We start from the raw sequence: 18,612 nt of genomic DNA, 5'->3' as shown, positions 1-18,612 counted from the left end.
ATTTAAAACAATATCAAGCTTTCTTTTGGAAAGAATTTTAGACACACAGGAAGTTGCAAAGATAGTACAGCAAACTCCCATGTAGGCACCCTCGATGGTTCTATCTTAATAATTATTAAACAATGTTTAATTTTTTTTTTTTTTTTTGAGATGGAGTCTCGCTCTGTCTTCCAGGCTGGAGTGCAGTGGCCGGATCTCAGCTCACTGCAAGCTCCGCCTCCCGGGTTCACACCATTCTCCTGCCTCAGCCTCCCCAGTATCTGGGACTACAGGCGCCCGCCACCTCGCCCGGCTAGTTTTTATGTATTTTTTAGTAGAGACGAGGTTTCACCGTGTTAGCCAGGATGGTCTCAGTCTCCTGACCTCGTGATCTGCCCGTCTCAGCTTCCCAAAGTGCTGGGATTACAGGTTTGAGCCACCGCGCCCGGTAACAATTGTTTAATTTTAAGTAATTGAAATAATTATTGAATAATTAAATAACAATGGGCTAATATTAAAACCAAATAGGTGACATTGGTGCAATGTATGAGTATAGTTCCACGTCATTTTTCCCATGTATCTAGATGTGCGTAACCACTACTGCAATCAAGATACACGGAATGTTAATTTTATGTGTCAACTTGGCTGGCCACAGGGTCTGGATATGTGGTCAAATATTATTCTGGATGTTCCTATGAGGTTGTTTTTGAATGAGATTGACATTTAAATTGGTGGACTTTGGGTAAAGCAAATTGGCCCACCTGTGTGGGTAGATCTTATCCAATCAGCAGAAGATGTGACTAGAACTGGGGGCTGATGTCCCCCAAGCAAGAGGACATTCTGACAGCAGATGGCTGGCCTTGACTTACACTGCATCAGCAATTCCCCAGGTCTCGCCTGACAGTCTGAGCTGCAGATTCTAGACTTGTCAGCCTCCATAATGTTATGAGCCTTCTCCTTAACATAAATCAGTCCATCTATGTATCTATGTATCTATGTATCTATCTATGTATCTATGTATCTATCTATGTATTTATGTATCTATTTATCTGTCTCTATCCATCATCATCTATCTCTATGTATCTTTGTATTATCCATCTATGTATCTATCAATCATCTATCTGTATGTATCTATGTATCTATATATCACCTATCTATGTATCTGTCTATGTATCTATCATCTATCTATCGCTATGTATTTGTGTATCTATTTATCACCTATCTATCTGGATCTATGTATCTATATATCATTTATCTATCTATGCATCTATCTATGTATTTATCTATGTACCTAGCTATGTATCTATCTGTTTATACACAGATCTATGTATGTATGTATGTATCTATCCATCTATCTACCATGTATCCATGTATCTACTTGTCATCTATGTATGTATATATGTATGTGTCTATCTGTGTATATATGTATGTATGTATCTATCTGTGTATTTATCTATGTATCTCTCTCTCATTAGTTCTTTTTGTCTGGAGGACTATGACTACTACAGCACAGAATTAAGGAACTTGTCCTTTGACCAGCAGTAGAGGCGATTGTCAGACACTCTGAAGTTTGAGCAGCCCTGTCCCCAATAAACACTACTTCCAGCAGGATGACCAATGAATGAATCGAAAGTTCTGGTGGTCACTGCTACATAACACAGCAGTCCCTTTGGACAGTGGAGAGAGAAGCATGTCCTAATGGCCCCAGATATTAGGAAACTTTCCATCCCCTGCCAGCTTCATTGCTTGGAGTGTAAAGCGTGCTTCTCACACTTTGACAGGTGCAGCGGGGCAGGAACCTGAAAGTTTGCATCTCCATTGAGCTCCTAGGTAAGACCGGTGCTTCCGGCCTGCAGAACACACTTCTTGGCATCAGATGCCCCTGAACTGGACCCCTAGCCCTGATCCCTACTGGTTCTGGGATTCTGGGAACATTGCTCAACTTAGTCGAGCCTCAACTGCACTATTTACAAATTGGGAGTGATGAGGACTGGTTTACACACATGCTGTGAGAGTCAGTGACATCGTGCTGTGGAGTGCCTAGCACAGGTCTGGTACACAGTTATCACTCACTGGGTATTTTTCTTATTCTCTTTCTTCCTATCCCCAAATGGGGATGACCTGCGCATGGGAGAATACCAAAAGGTTAGTTTGAACACACACAAAAAGAACAAGACCTTCAGGACTGCCATCCCAGTTTGGAGTCTGTTTTCTCCCAGTTTTCCCCTTCTTGAATTAAGAGGTTAGACCTTGCCCAGGCTGCATCGATTCTGGTTGGTCCAGTCATTTTTGCTTTGGAAACTGTGTTTTATCATTTTCCATGGGTCCACACTGACCTTTGATATATAACTGCTTGATAAATGAGTGTTCTTAGGGAATCATTCCCTAAAAAAGGGCAGCTTCACCTTATTCCCCATCGTCTTGGAGACTGGGATCCCAGAGCCCATCTCAGAATAATCCTTCTGACCATGCACTTTTCCCCAGGGGAGAAAGGTCTCAAAATGCAATTTATTGTAAAACACACAGTGGTTACAGAGCTACCACAGTCAATGATATTCCTTTTATTACCACTCAGATGAGAACAGAAAATGACATTGGGAAGCAGTGAACTCACCAGAAGGGCAGAGAAAGTCATTAAATTCAACATGCATCATATTTCATAATCAGAACCCCACAGTCAGCGCTGACACCACCGAATGAGTTTGTTGCAGCCATGATAATATAAAACCCACTGCGTCTCCTTCCCCTCGCTCTCTCTTTCTGGACCCCAGCTAGGGCCAGGCCATTAATCACTGTAGGCAGGGGACGGTGCAGACCACTGCACTCTGGATTGCATAAATTGAAAATACATCAGTATTAGTGGAGAACACTGTCTTTAGTTTATCTTTGTTTGGAGCACTGGCTTCTGAAGGGCTGGGATGTTATTACAGCTAAACCATCTAATTAGAGCCCCTCATGGCTTATGTGAGAAAGATTAAGAGGAAGCCCTTTCTTCAGGGAGTGAAGCCTGCAGGAAGAGGTTGTGGGGTTGCTGATGGAGTCTCCTAGTTGATATCTCAAGTGGTATATGGGAGTGAATGGGCACTCCTGTGGGCCCAGAGTGGGCCACCAGAAATACCTGGACAGACATCAGGTTTATCTTAGCGTTTTAGTTTGATTTTGCATTCTATGTTATAGAGTGTATGTTGTTTAATTCATACTTTTCTTTCTTTCTTTCTTTTTTTTTTTTTTTTTTGAGATGGAGTCTTGCTCTGTTACCCAGGCTGGAGTGCAATGGCTCAGTCTCAGCTCATTGCAACCTCTGCCTCCCAGGTTCAAGCGATTCTCCTGCCTCAGCCTCCTGAGGAGCTGGGATTACAGGTGCCTGCCACCATGCCTGGCTAACTTTTGTATTTTTAGTAAAGACAAAAATGGGTTTCGCCATGTTGGCCAGGCTGGTCTTGAACTCCTGACCTCAGGTCATCCTCCCGCCTCAGCCTCCTAAAGTGCTGGGATTACAGCATGAGCCACCACACCCGACCAACACTTTTAAAATAGTGTTTTGAAGTGAAGCATGGTGGCTCACACCTGTAATTCCTGCATTTTGAGAGGCTGAGGTAGAAGGATTGTTTGAACCCAGGAGTTCATGACCAGCCTGAGCAATACAGTGAGACCCCGTCTCTACAGACAATTTTTAAAAAATTAGATGGGTGTGGTGGCACACACCTGCGGTCTCAGCTACTCAGGACGCTGAGGTAGGAGGATTGCTTGAGCCCAAGAGGTCCAGGCTGCAGTGAGATCGCACCACTGCACTCCAGCCTGGAGACAAAGATCCTGTCTCAAAAAATAATAATAATAAAAATAAAAAATAAAGAAATCCAAGGACATGTGACAAGAATAACCTGAGGTTTCTTGAGTCCAGGGTATGTACTTAATGAGTAACTTTTCTACAGGATAAAATCTTATACTTGATTCGATCATACGAGAACCCGCAGGATCGAACCCTTTTGTTGACTTCTAATCTTAGCACACAAACCCAGCAATTCCTACTTCCATCACACTGAATCTTTAGATCAACCTTGTCCAACCCGCGGCCCACGGGCTGCCTGTGGCCCAAGATAGCTTTGAATGTGGCCCAACGCAAATTCATAAACTTTCTTAAAATATTATGAGATTATTTTTGCAATTTTTTTTTTAGCTCGTCAGCTATTGTTAGTGTTAGTGTATTTTATGTGTGGCCCAAGACAGACCTTCTTCTTCAAATGTGGCCCAGGGAAGGCAAAAGATTGAACACCCTAGCAGGGTCTTCTCTGTCTCCACTGACCCAAATCTCTCTCGCCTCTTTAAATACACACTGCCGGCTTCTCTCTGCTGTTATGGAACATATCACAATGAATTCAAAGTTCTTGGTGTATCCCTTTCTCTATGATGATAGGGTCACCACAGTTTTTAAATGGAAGGGTTAGTATTTAAAATCAAGTAATCTTCATCCCCCCAAAAGACACCTTACTTATAATTCAAGAGGTGCTTTAAAAGATGTTGCAGTTAATATACAAAGCCAGTCCAGGAAGAGAAATGCAATAACCAAAATCAGATCGTTAGCGAAACAGTAAAAGGCTGAACTGATGTGGCAGAAAATCAAATTAGCCAAATAAAAGTCAGAATCAAGAAAAAGACACTGTATAAAAAATTAATAGAAAAATAATGCAAAGTAATGAACATAGGAGAGAGCATGTGGAACTCTAACCCACCACTGAAGGCAGGATAAAAAGGGGAGAAGATAAAGGAATGGTGCAGAATTAGTAATCAAGGGTATAAGCAAAGAATGATCCATAGCTTAAAAAAAAAAAAGAAAATTTAAAAATGTTTACTCAACTCCAGGTAAAACTAATAAGCAGAGAGCATTACCAAGATACAGTTTTTAACTTTGTTCTTTTAATTCAAAGACATAATTTAAACTAATTGGAGGTTTACTTTAGTGGGGAATAAAGATAAAACTTTGCTGGGCATGGTGGCTCATGCCTGTAATCCCAGCACTTTGGGAGGCAGAGGCGGGAGGATCATTTGAGGTCATGAGTTCAAGACCAGCCTGGCCAACATGGTGAAACCCCATCTCTACTAAAAATGCAAAAATTAGCCAGGCATGGTGGCAGGTGCCTGTAATCCCAGCTACTAGGGAGGCTGAGGCAGGAGAATTGCTTGAACCTGGGAGGTGGAGGTTGCAGTGAGCCAAGATTGTGCCACTGCACTCCAGCCTGATTTTATTATTATTTTTTTGAGATCGAGTCTTGCTCTGTCACCCAGGCTGGAATGCAGTGGCATGATCCTAGCTCACTGCAACCCCTGCTTCCCGGGTTCAAGCCATTCTCCTGCCTCAGCCTCCCAAGTAGCTGGAATTACAGGTGCCCACCACCACGCCTGGCTAATTTTTGTATTTTTAGTAGAGACGGGGTTTCACCATGTTGGCCAGGCTGGTCTCAAACCCCTGACCTCAGGTGATCCGCCCACCTTGGCCTCCCAAAGTGCTGGGATTACAGGCGTGAGCCACCACACCCAGCCTCAGATTTATATATCAAGGTAGCAAAATTCAGTCTATGAGTTTATCATTTCTTTCATCCCCAAATTTAAACTGTTGAAGCCAAAATAAAAATGTAGAGATGAATCTCTAAATTCAACTGTTTTACTTGACAAGCAGGAATTGTCATTTGAGGGATACACACAGACAAGGTGGCCTTTGGTATGTCTGAAGAACAAAGAGGAGATTGGAGATTTTATTTAAAAAAAAAAAAAAAAAGGAAAAACAGGCCGGGCACAGTGACTCACGCTTGTAATCCCAGCACTTTGGGAGGCTGAGGTGGGTGGATCACCTAATCCCATTTCTACTGAAAATACAAAAATTAGTCAGACATGGTGGCGGCAACCTGTAATCCCAGCTAGCAGGAGGCTGAGGCAGGAGAATGACTGGAACCCGGGAGGCAGAGGCTACAGTGAGCCAAGATCGCGCCCCTGCACTCCAGCCTGGGTTACAGAGCGAGAGAGATTGCATCTCAAACAAAACAAAACAACAATGACAACAACAAAAGGAAAATGTTGTGCATTGTCTTTAAAGAAAGTTCCTTGGCACCACTGAGTTTTGGGGAGCTGGCAAGCTCTGATGAGTGAGTGACAGTGGTGGCCGAGACCAGTCGTAGAATCTCAGTGGGCTGTTTCAGTAGCTATTAGATAAATAGGGTTTCAGGTGACAGCAGGCAGTTTCTGCAGCCAGGCTTGCGGAGAATTACATTCTCAGAGCAATGTTACGAACCCCGAGCGCTTTCTACCCTGGTCTCTCTATTCTGTTTTCATTGAGTATGACAAGAATGACCCAATTTGTATGATCACCTTTAACAAAACTAAACGAAAGAGATGTAACGTCATAAATGTTAACCATTTGTGTATTATATGCCTTAGTAACATTTTTTCCCCCAAATTCTGGCTCTTGAGTTTGTATCTTTCCCAGGAATTTCTAATTCTTATATAGGAAAATGTCTCAGTCTTTTCCTTTGTGATATTTGATTTTTGTGCCAGGTTCTAGAAGGTGTTGCCTATACCGAGAATACATAGCAATATTATGTTACCTTTTTAAGTTATTTTTAATACTTAACCTTTAATCTACCCAGAATGGCCAGGTGCAGTGGCTCACACTTGTAATCCCAGCACTTGGGACGCTGAGGAGGACGGATCACTTGAGGTCAGGAGTCCGAGACCAGCCTGGCCAACATGGCAAAACACCGTCTGTAATAAAAATACAAAAAAAATCATCCGGGCATAGTGCCTGTATTCCCAGGCTGAGGCAGGAGAGTCACTTGAACCTGGGAGGCAGAGGTTGTAGTGAGCCGAGATTGTACCACTGCACTGCAACCTGGAGGACAGAGTGAGACTCCATCTCAAAACAAAAAAAAAAAAAAAAAGAAAAAAAAAATCTACCCAGAATATATATATACATATTTGTGTGTGTGTGTGTGTATGTTTGTGTGTGTGTGAGATATATGGGGGAGGTTTAGATAATTTTTAAATGCCCCCAAATTATTTGTTGAGTAATCTTTTCTGTGTATAGGTCTATCTATAAGCTCTCCAGTATAGGCTACTGGTCTGTCGGTTCTTAAGCCACCACTCACCTACTTAATTATTTGTAGCTTTTAGGATAGGTCAATAACTGAAGAGGAATTCCTGATTGATTAGTCTCCATTTTTGAACTTTTCTTCAGTTTTTTAGATTGATTTTCAAACTAACTGACAAAGTTTCCAAAAAGTGTTTTGTTGGAAAGTTCATGGAAATTGCATTGAATATATGGTACCAAATGACACGAACCAGTGATGCTTCCCAGTACTGAAGAAACAAGCTGGGGACCAGGCACGGTGGCTCATGCCTGTCAGCCCAGCACTTTGGGAGACTGAGGTGGGCAGATAACTTGAGGTCAGGAGTTTGAGAACAGCCTGGCCAACATGGTGAAACCCCATCTCCACTGAAAATACAAAAAGTAGCTGGGTGTGGTGGCGGGTGCCTGCAATCCCAGCTACTCGGGAGGCAGAGGCACGAGAACTGCTTGAACCCGGGAGGCAGAGGTTGCAGTGAACTGAGATCGCGTCACTGCACTTCAGCCTGGGCGACAGAGCTAAACTCAGTCTCAAAAAAAAAAAGCTGGGAAATTTCTAAAATATTGCTTTCTTCCTAGGTAAAGTTAATAAATAAAAAACATCCAACTGTTAAACTTTGGGGAAGAAATTTCCAGAGGGAAGGGGTAGAGAATAAGTGCCCCACTCCACCATCAATTCCAAAAGTCACTGACTGACATGTTCTCGAGTGATCAGGATATGACCCAGGCTGCTGTATCCAGCCAGGCTGTCATTCATGTAAGAGAACTGCACAAAGATGTCCCTAGATCCAAACACTGACATTTTTCTTTTTTTTTCACTGCAAGCCATTTCTGCTTAAAGTCCTGGAGGCTATGACTCAGAACACCCTCTACTAGATAGCAGTGAGAATTCTTGAAAAGGAATGTTACTTTTGAAAATGACAAGCGATAGCAAGTAAAACCAAGTAACCATTACAGAGAGAAGTCACTTGGAATACCAAGGATGTGTTTGTGTGTTGGAGGCCGAAAGAATGATGGTCGCGATCAACTCAGTACACTACTGGAAGCTATATGAGTAAGCAGCAAACTGTTTCTCACGAATGCAGAATGTTGGCAGACCGACAAACTGCGTCTGCCACCCTGAAGGAATGCTGAGGAAAGTCACGCCCCCAAGTGCAGTGTTTCTTGTAGTTAGGCGCATCTGAAGCCTGTTAGTAATAATATGAACTTGTGATCAATTAAGCAGCTGACCAATCGTTACCTCCTCCTCCCTGCTCTTTCTACTCAATAAATACGAAGGGCTGAAGAAGCTCGGGGCTGCTGCCTTTGCTCACTAGAAGCAGGGAGCCCTCTTCTTCCCCTGGCCCCTTCCTTTAAAATAGTTTCTTTGGTCTTAAGTTTTCATTTTACATTTGTCTTTTCGTTCAGTCTCGTAATGACAGTCTCAAGTAGTGACAGTAGTAACTGCCCTAGTGATGGTCTCAAGTAGTAGCTGTGGCAGTCAGCCATATACATCTCTGTGTGTGCATGTGTGTGTGCGTGTGTGTGTGTGTGTGGTGTCTGAAGAGAGCAGCCTATATATTCAGAAATACATAGCAATATTATGTTACCTTTTTAGGTTATTTTTAATACTTAACCTTTAATCTACCCAAAATGACTGGGTGCGGTGGCTCACACCTGTAATTCTAGCACTTTGGGAGGCTGAGGTGGGCGGATCACTTGAGGTCAGGAGTTTGAGACCAGCCTGGCTAATGTGGCAAAACCCCGTCTCTACTAAAAATACAAAAATAATTGTATTAGGAGAGTGGATGCGAAGTATAGTTCCTGCTGTAGTTGTTAGAAAAAAGTTAAAGGCCCAAAGTCTATAAAGTCAATTAACAATTTTTCCCTTTTATTTAGGGAAAAATGCTCTGCTTAGAATGATAATAATGTGAGTTTAACTGTCATATTTCCTCTCTGTCAATTAGTAAGTTGGCATTCTGGTTTCATACCAGAATTGAGGCTTCATACTCAATCTCTGAGTTTGGTTATACACTGACACCCCTTCTTCAAATATAATAATTTCTGTTCAGCTGCAGAGGTTAGGATCTTGTCAATCATGGTTGAAAAATGTGTGATCAAATAAACAGATGTTCTTTTAGAAAAATGAGGGTGTTTGAGACAGAACCTCAATGAACATATGAAAACCTTTATAAATTTTTTTATTTGTGAAAATATAGTAATATTGATCAGTAACTAAGAATAGTATTAATAACATTTTAGCAATATATAGTAACAACTAGATGCCTTTATACATTTTTTTCTTTATGAAAGTAAAATAATAAAGATTGATCAGTAACTAGGAAGAATATTGATAACATTTTAATACTATATAGTAACAATGAGATACTGCATTTTTCATTTCTCATCTCTGTAGAAGCCTTTCAGGACATACTCTTTTTTTTTTCTTTGAGACAGAGTCTCTCTTTGTCACCCACGCTGGAGTGCAGTGGTGCAATCTCTGCTCACTGCAACCTCTGCCTCCTGAGTTAAAGCAATTCTCCTGCCTCAGTCTCCCGAGTAGCTGGAACTGCAGGTGCCCACCACCACGCCCGGCTAATTTTTTGTATTTTTAGTAGAGATGGTATTTTGCCATGTTGGCCAGGCTGGTCTCGATCTACTGACCTTGTGATCCGCCCGCTTCGGCCTCCCAAAGTGCTGAGATTACAGGCGTGGGATTACCGGACACGACATACTCTTTGTGTCAGTTCATTTCATTTCCAATCATATCAGTTATTTCCTCAAAATTCATTTATTGAGTCTACAAGTGCAAACCAAGCTTTCAAATAATACAATGCAAGGGACATTAGAACAACCATTAGGTGAATTATATTTACATTATTAAATATTTTTCTTTTTGATGACTAAGGGAAAAGGCTGATAATGCTGGACTCCTCATGATGCAAGTCTGTGCAGGCAAGACAGGCCGCCGATAAATGACAACAGTGACAGAAACTTTAACCACAAAATCCATCGCTCTCACATGTGCTGGCTCTGTGCTACTAAGCACTCATGTGCATTATATGCTTTCATCCTCAATAAGACACATTAAAGCTGGTTTTTGTTTGTTTGTTTGTTTTGAGATGGAATCTCGCTCTGTCGCCCAAACTGGAATGCAGTGATGCGATCTCGGCCCACTGCAACCTCCGCCTCCTGGGTTCAAGCAATTCTCCTGCCTCAGCCTCCTGAGTAGCTGGGATTACAGGTGCACTACCAGGCCCAGCTAACTGTTGTATTTTTAGTAGAGATGGAGTTTCACCATATTGGCCAGGCTGGTCTCGAACTCCTGACCTCAGGTGATCCACCTGCCTCGGCCTCTCAATGTGCTGGGATTACAGACATGAGCCACCATGCCCGGCCAAATATATTTTAAGTTGTGCCTAAAGATTTCTTCATACATAGGGAACTATAACTTAACTGTACATGTTACACTGTCACCTACTCCTGTGCCAATCACCAAGTTTCAGCCAATCAAAGGCGGCCAACTCTTCAAACCCTATTCAAATAAGGCAAACGCCAAGTTGTAACAAATCCAGCTGTTTCCGTACCTCACTTTTGGTTTTTTTTTTTTAGGTCACATTCCTTTTTTTATTCATAAATCTTTCAGCTAATGGCTCTGCCAGAGATTCTCTAAACCTATTGTGGTTCAAGGGCTCCCCAGTTCATGAACTATTCTTTGCTCAATTAAACCCTGTAACATTTGATTTGCCTGAAGTTTTTCTTTCAACAAAATCCAAATAATTATTAAAACGTGAACTGAATGCAGGTTGAGCATTCCACTGGAGCATTACAGATTTCCAATTTGGGGGTTTGAGATGCTAAACCAGTAAGTTGAATGCAAATATTTCAAAATCTGAACATATTCGAAATCCAAAATCTTCTGGTTCCAAGAACTTTGGGTAAGAGGTATTTAAATATAGTAATTGCTGTTCAGCTGCAGAGGTTAGAGTCTTGTCAATCATGGTAAAAAAAAAAAAAAAATGTGTAATCAAATAAATATGGCCGGGCATGGTGGCTCATTCTTGTAATCCTAGCATTTTGGGAGGCCAAGGCAGGTGGATCACCTGAGGTCAGGAGTTTGAGACCAGCCTGGTCAACATGGTGAAACCCTTTCTCTACTAAAAATAAAAAAAAAAATTAGCTAAGCATAATAGTGCATGCCTGTAATCCCAGCTGCTTGGGAGACTGAAATGGGAGAATTGCTTGAACCTGGGAGGCAGAGGCTGCAGTAAATCGAGATTGTGCCACTGCACTCCAGCCTGAGTGATACAGTGAAATGCCGTCTCAAAAAAATAAAAAATAAAAAACCCCAAAAAGCAAATAAACATATGTCCTGTATTCAACCTGTATTATGTTAGAATATTTCTTCCACCATCCACACCTTATGAGAACTCAAAAAGAAGTCAGTCACTTTTCTCTTTCATGTTCAGAAACAAATTAGCAACAATCAATCTATTTCACAGAATATTTGCAAAGATAGTTTCCTGAACTCATGCATGATACTCAAAAGAAAAAACACACACACACACACACACACACACACACACACACAGGACTCAAAGCAAAACAAAATAAATAAATAACAGGTGCCGGCCTAATCACAAGCACACTCGATAGGGTAAGTCTCCCATTCTTGAGTACTGGCTCCTACAATTAAAATGCTTGTATTAAGTTGAGCATGGTGGCTCACCCCTGTAATCCCAGTACTTTGGGAGGCCAAGGTGAGTGGATCACCTGAGGTCAGGAGTTTGAGACCAGCCTGGCCAATATGGTGAAACCCCTTCTCTACTAAAAATATAAAAATCCACTGGGTGTTGTGGCTTGCGCCTGTAATCCTAGCTACTTGGGAGGCTGAGGCAGGAGAATTGCTTGAACCTGGGAGGCAGAGGTTGCAGTGAGCTGAGGTCATGCCACTGAACTCCAGCCTGGGTGACAGAGTGAGATTCTGTCTCAAAAATAAATAAATAAATAAAATAAAAAAATAATAAAATGCTAGTATTAGTCCATTCTTGCGTTGCTCTAAAGAAATACCCAAGATTAGGTAATTTATAAAGAGAAGAGGTTTAATTGGCTCATGGTTCTGCAGGCTGTACAGGGAGCATCGCGGCTTCTGCTTCTGGGGAGGCCTCAGGAAGCTTCCAATCATGGCAGAAGGCAAAGGAGGAGTAAAGTGTCTTACATGGTGGGAGCAGGAGAGGGAGAGAGAGTGAGGAGGTGCTACACGCTTTTAAATAATCAGATCTCGTGAGAATTCACTTACCGTCAGGGATGAGTCACTCACCAAGAGGGATGGGATAAACCATTCACAAAGGACCACCCCCATGATCGAATTGCCTCCCACCAGGGACCCTCCTCCATCATGGAGGATGACAATTCCACATGAGATGTGGTGGGGACATAGATCCAAACCATATCCATGGTCTTAGAAAGAAGCTAACTTGGACTGCAGGCCTGACATTAGACATGTGTGAGTAGAACAGAAAACTAGATAATAGATGCCATATTTTCATGTCAAGAGCAGAACAGCAGGCAGGTGAGCCTTGCCCTTTATTGGATGTATAAGCCTTTTTTTTAAAAAAAAAAAAAAAAAAAAAACACACAAAAAAACAAGCTACCTTTTTTTTTGTTTTTGGTTAGACAGAGTCTTACTCGGTTGCCCAGGCTGGAGTGCAGTGGTATAATCTCGGCTCACTGCAACCTCTGCCTCCTGGGTTCAATCGATTCTCCTGCCTCAGCCTCCCGAGTAGCTGGGACTACAGGCGTGTGCCACCACGCCTGGCCAATTTTTTGTATTTTTAGTAAAGATGGGGTTTCACCATGTTAGCCATGATGGTCTCGATCTCCTGACCTCGTGATCCTCCCACATCGGCCTCCCAAAGTGCTGGGATCACAGGTGTGAGCCACCGAGCCCAGTCAGCAAGTTACTTACTTTTAACTATTTGGACCCACTGTTTTTCTCATCTGGAAAACGGAGTGAAATAACCATTTTGCATGGTTACTGTAAGGATCAGAGATGACGGCAGGACTCGTGCGGTTTAGGTGCTCTCCAGTGGAAGCTTTGTTATTCCTGCCCTAAATGGTGGGTGCTCCTGCTGCAGCCCATGGACAGGCCTAGCCCCCTTGGCCCAGAATGGGTGCATCCCCTCCATTCTGCACAGCTGACCCACCAGCCTCTGACGCAGGGCTCAGAGAAGGCTCTGTCAAGGACTAGGAGGTCCATGTCCTGTCTCTCATTGGAGGCTTTGTCAGTATTTCTGCCTTCCATTTTCATGCTTGTAATCCAGGTACTCACGTGACATTTCTGTTTATTGTTTGTTTTTGTTTTGTTTTGTTTTTTTGAGACGGGCTGTCACCCTGTCGCCCAGGCTGACGTGCAGTGGCACAATCGTGGCTCACTGCGACCTCTGCCTCCCCAGTTCAAGCAATTCTCCTGCCTCAGCCTCCCAAGTAGCTGGGATTATAGGCGCGTGCCACCTTGCCTGGCTAATTTTTGTGTTTTTAGTAGAGATAGGGTTTTCACCATGTTGGCCAGGCTGGTCTCGATCTCCTGACCTCAGACAATCCGCTCGCCTCAGCCTCACAAAGTGCTGGGATGACAGGTGTGAGCCACTGTGCCCAGCCTTTGTTTATTGTTTAAAGTCTTTCTACCCACTTCCATGAACCTGCTCATGGATGATTTCATGAGCCAATTTCATAGCTTCTCCACTCACTTTCACCTGTTTCAGCCTTACCTTTAGATATCTAAAGAGCCCAGTCTGCCCTAAATAAAAACTTCCATATTTTTTATTCCAAATATTGATGAATTGAAAGTAATTCAATAGCTTTCTTCCTTGCTACCAGCTCAGGACAGACGGACCATGCTTGGAGCTGCCCATACATTGCTTCTTCCCTGCTACTTTCTGTCTTTTTTCTCTACTTTTTTTTTTGAGACAGAGTTTCGCTTTTTCACCCAGGTCAAAGTGCAGTGGTGTGATCTTGGCTCATGGCAGCCTCTGCCTCCCAGGCTCAAGTGATTCTCCTGCCTCAGCCTCCCAAGTAGCTGGGATTACAAGTGGTCGTCACCAGGCCTGGCTAATTTTTGTATTTTCAGTTAAGATGGGATTTCACCATGTTTGCCAGGGTGGTCTCAAACTCCTGACCTCAAATGATCTGCTCCCCCTCAGCCTCCCAAAGTGCTGGGATGACAGGTGTGAGCCACCCTGCCTGGCCTGTCTCTGCTTTTTAATAAGCACAGCTCTTCCATGGTTGCAGAGTGTATTAGTTCCCTGTGGCAGCTGTAACAAGTGACCACAAACTTCACAGCTTAAAACAACAGAAATGTATTCTCTCACAGTTCTAGAGTCCAGAAGTCTGAATTTGGTAGCACTGGGCAGAAGTCCATGTGTCAGCAGGGCTGAGCTCCTTCTGGTGCTCTGGAGATTGTCTGCTCCTGACCTCTACCAGCTTCTGCGGCTGCAGGCTTTCCTTGGCTTGTGGCTGTGTCATTCAGTCTCCGCTCCTGTGGTCACACCGCCTCTGTCTCTTCTGCATGTAATTGTCCCTCTATTTCTTTCTGATAAGGACACTTGTGATTGCATTGAGGGCCAACCTGGCTAACCCAGGACAATCTCCTTATCTCAAAGGTCCTTAAATTAATCACATCAGCAAAGACTTTTTTTTTTTTTTTCTGAGATGGAGTCTTGCTCTGTCACCCAGGCTGGAGTGCAATGGTGTGATCAGAGCTCACGGGAGCCTCGAATTCCCAGGCTCAAGCCATCCTTCCACCTCAGCCTCCTGACTAGCTGGGACTACAGGCATGTACCACCATGTCCAGCTAATTTATATATATAGTGTAGGACTATATATAGAGAGTTTATATATATATAATGTAGAGACTATATATATAGTGTAGAGACTATATATATATAGTGTAGGGACTGTATATATATATATATATATATATATAGTGTGTGTGTGTGTGTGTGTGTGTGTGTGTAGTGTAGAGACAAGGTCTCGCTATGTTGCCCAGGCTGGTCTTGAACTCCTGGGCTCAAGCAGTCCTCTGACCTCGGCCTCTCAAAGTGCTGGGATTACAGCTGTGAGTCACTGTGACCAGTCACGCTTTTTTCAAATAAGATAACATTTGCAGGCCAGGCGTGGTGGCTCACACCTGTAATCCCAGCACTTTGGGAGGCCAAGAAGGGTGGATCACTTGAGGTTAGGAGTTCGAGACCAGCCTGCCCAACATGGTGAAACCCCATCTCTACTAAAAATACAAAAATTAGCTGGGTGTCATGGCATGTGCCTGTAGTCCCAGCTACTTAGGAGGCTGAGGCAGGAGAATCACTTTAACCCAGAGGCAGAGGTTACAGTGAGCTGAGATCATGCCACTGTACTCCAGCCTGGGTGAGAGAATGAGACTCCATCTCGGAAAAAAAAAAAAAAAAGAGGACCGGGCGCGGTGGCTCAAGCCTGTAATCCCAGGACTTTGGGATGCCGAGATGGGCGGATCACGAGGTCAGGAGATGGAGACCATCCTGGCTAACACGGTGAAACCCCGTCTCTACTAAAAAATACAAAAAACTAGCCGGGCGAGGTGGCGGGCGCCTGTAGTCCCAGCTACTTGGGAGGCTGAGGCAGGAGAATGGCATAAACCTGGGAGGCAGAGCTTGAGAGTGAGCCAAGATCCAGCCACTGCACTCTAGCCTGGATGACAGCGAGACTCCGTCTCAAAAAAAAAAAAAAAAAAAAAAAGAAAAAGAAAAGAAAAGAAAGAAAAAGATAACATTTGCAAGTTCCAGGGAACAGGACCTAGATATTTTTGAGAGGTGGGAGACATTTTTCAGACCACCATGGAGAGGAAGAGGAAAGAATAGTCCTGATGTTTCTGCTATGGTGTTTCCGCTATGGTGCTTCAGATGCCTAAACTCCAGTTCTTCCTCAGTGAGATTAGCGTTGAGGTGAGTGTTTATTAGAGAAACTCTAGCATTGGATTCTCATCTGATACCACGGGCCATGCCCTTTAGGACACTATGTTCATCTCTTAGGCCCCTGCTCTCATGATGCACTCACACAGCCTCTCTCTAATGTGGCTCTGCCTCCTCTACCAGGCAGACCTCCTGGGATACTCAGAATGTCCAGTATGTCTTTTTTTCTCTCTTTTTCTTTTTCTTTTCTTTCTTTCTTTCTTTCTTTCTTTTTTTTTTTTTTTTTAACAGAGTTTCCCTCTTATTGCCCAGGTTTGAGTGCAATGGCACAATCTTGGCTCACTGCAACCTCTGCCTCCCAGGTTCAAGCGATTCTCCTGCTTCAGCCTCCCGAGTAGCTGGGATTACAGGCATGTGCCACCACACCCAGCTAATTTTGTATTTTTAGTAGAGACGGGGTTTCTCCATGTTGGTTAGGCTGGTCTTGAACTCCCGAGCTCAGGTAATACACCCACCTTGGCCTCCCAAAGTGCTGGGATTACAGGCATGAGCCACTGTTCCCGACTAGTCTGAGTAACTCTTAAGGCTCCCTTAGGTGATTCTATTTGGTACCCAGGGTTGATGGATACTGGATTTAACAAGTAACAGGTGATGATCTTGCCTAGCGGTCTTTAGGGAGCAATGGAACAATGAGCCTTGGGTATTTTAGATGGACTAATGGGAGTAGGGCACATAGAGGGCTCTGTCAAGCCATGGGCTGGGAGGTACACGTGCCATTTCTCATTGTGGGTGTTGTCAGCCCTCAGAGCAGTTGTTCGCTTTCTCCTCTGAGCACCCCCATATCTCCTCTACTGCACTCAACATTTTATTTTAGTTAGTTTTGCTACCTACAGAGATATGTGTCTATCGACTGACTATCTATCTATCTATCTATCTATCTATCTATCTATCTATCTATCTCTATCTATCATCTCTGTATCTCTCCTATTGATTTTGTTTCACTGGACAACCCTGATAACACACAGTCAATTCATAAATTGAGACCAAAAAAGCTCAGGCTGGATGCCATAGCTTGAGCCTATAATTCAGCATTTTGGGAGGATGAGGCGAGAGGATCAGTTGAGGCCAGCAGTTTGAGACCAGCCTGGACAACATAGCAAGACACTGTATCTCCAAGAAAATAAAAATAAAAAAATTAGCCAAGCCCAATGGTGCGTGCCTGTAGTCCCAGCTACTCGGAAGGCTGAGATGGGAAGATTGCCAGCCCAGGAGTTTGAGGTTGCAGTGAGCTGTGATTGCGCTACGGCACTCCAGCCTGGGTGACAGAGCAAGACCCAATATCTAAAAAATAAAATTACAAAGAAAGGTTTGTCCACACCCCTAAAATAATCTTGTAAAGATTTATTTGCTCTTTGTTCTTCTCACTTAATAAAGTGCAGGTTACCCTTCTACCCTCTCAATTCAAACTTAACAAAACCCATTTGCTTCCTAGAGTGTGTGTGATATTAGCCTTGATAGGCATGCAGATTGGGATATAGAACAAAGGAAAGGGGGAGGATAAAAATAAAATAAGCAAAAGTTTCCATTCTCAAAGAGTTAGTGGGAAAAATGGTTATGTTTTCAAATACCTATATGGCAGATTGTATTTTTCAAAAATAGCAGCAACAGTACTTCCTTTCCCATATGTTCTCCTGTGATGTGACTTTGCCATTTTCTCAACAAGAAGTGGAGTTTAATTTTCCTTCCTGTAAATCTGGCTGACCTTGGTTACTTGCTTAACTAATACAATGCAGTGAATATGACACTCTGGGCCTTTCAAAGATAGGTCAAAAGAAACCTTGCAGATTCTGCCTGGATCTCTTTGAAAGCTTACTTGTAGGGTGTTCCCTTTGGGAACTCAGCTGCAATGCTGTGAGAAGCCCAAGCCATGTGGAAAAGCCATATGTAAGCACACTGGCCAATGGTCCTTGTTGAACTCTCAACCAATGGCCCACATCAATTGTTAGCTATGTAAGTGCCCCATCTTGGATGTCCACCCCAGCTCAGATGACTACAGCTCCAGCACATGAGAAAACCAAGTGAGAGTCCCTAGCTGAGCCCTGTCATCCCAGAGAACTGTGAACAATCAATAAATTGTTGTTGTAAGCCACTGTATTTTGAGGGTGATATTTTTTAGGTTTTTAGACTGTGATAGAAAATCAGAGCAATGTATAAATAAGACAGAAAATGGCAATTGTACAATACTTTCTAATTTTATGGAGGCCTTAATGAAGATGTAGAATGAGTTCCCATGATGTCAGGGTTGGGAATTAGCTGCTCTGTCTTATTTTACCTAGCAGAGCTTGACCCTGGGAGGTGAATGGTCAAGTTCTAAAAGGCAAACAGTCACAGCACTGGAGGAGACTCTGGCCTGCCTGATCCCAGTGCAAAGCTCTTGTACTGACACACACACAAGAAGGTGAGCCAATAGCAGCCATCCATTCACTGAATTCAGCCCATATCTCTTTCAACCCTTCTGACAAGCAGATACCTCCTGCTGTATTCATCTGTTCTCATGCTGCTAATAAAGACATACCCGAGACCAGGTAATTTACA

General features: G+C 43.2%; 1 protein-coding gene across 1 annotated transcript in view; it reads right to left on the bottom strand.

Moving 5' to 3' along the window:
• LOC126950923 (uncharacterized) overlaps positions 1-12,434 on the bottom strand; it is a 48,983-nt gene extending 36,549 nt beyond the window's left edge. The window contains 1 exon segment of the mRNA XM_050784848.1: positions 12,372-12,434. Within this exon segment, the coding sequence (XP_050640805.1) occupies positions 12,372-12,434 (63 nt within the window).
• Between the last annotated feature and the right edge of the window lie 6,178 nt (positions 12,435-18,612).

This window comes from Macaca thibetana, chromosome 3 (assembly GCF_024542745.1).
Source record: "Macaca thibetana thibetana isolate TM-01 chromosome 3, ASM2454274v1, whole genome shotgun sequence".
Classification (NCBI taxonomy): Eukaryota; Metazoa; Chordata; class Mammalia; order Primates; family Cercopithecidae; genus Macaca; species Macaca thibetana.
Note: the sequence above shows the minus strand (reverse complement) of the source record. Positions and strands in the feature narration are given on the sequence as shown.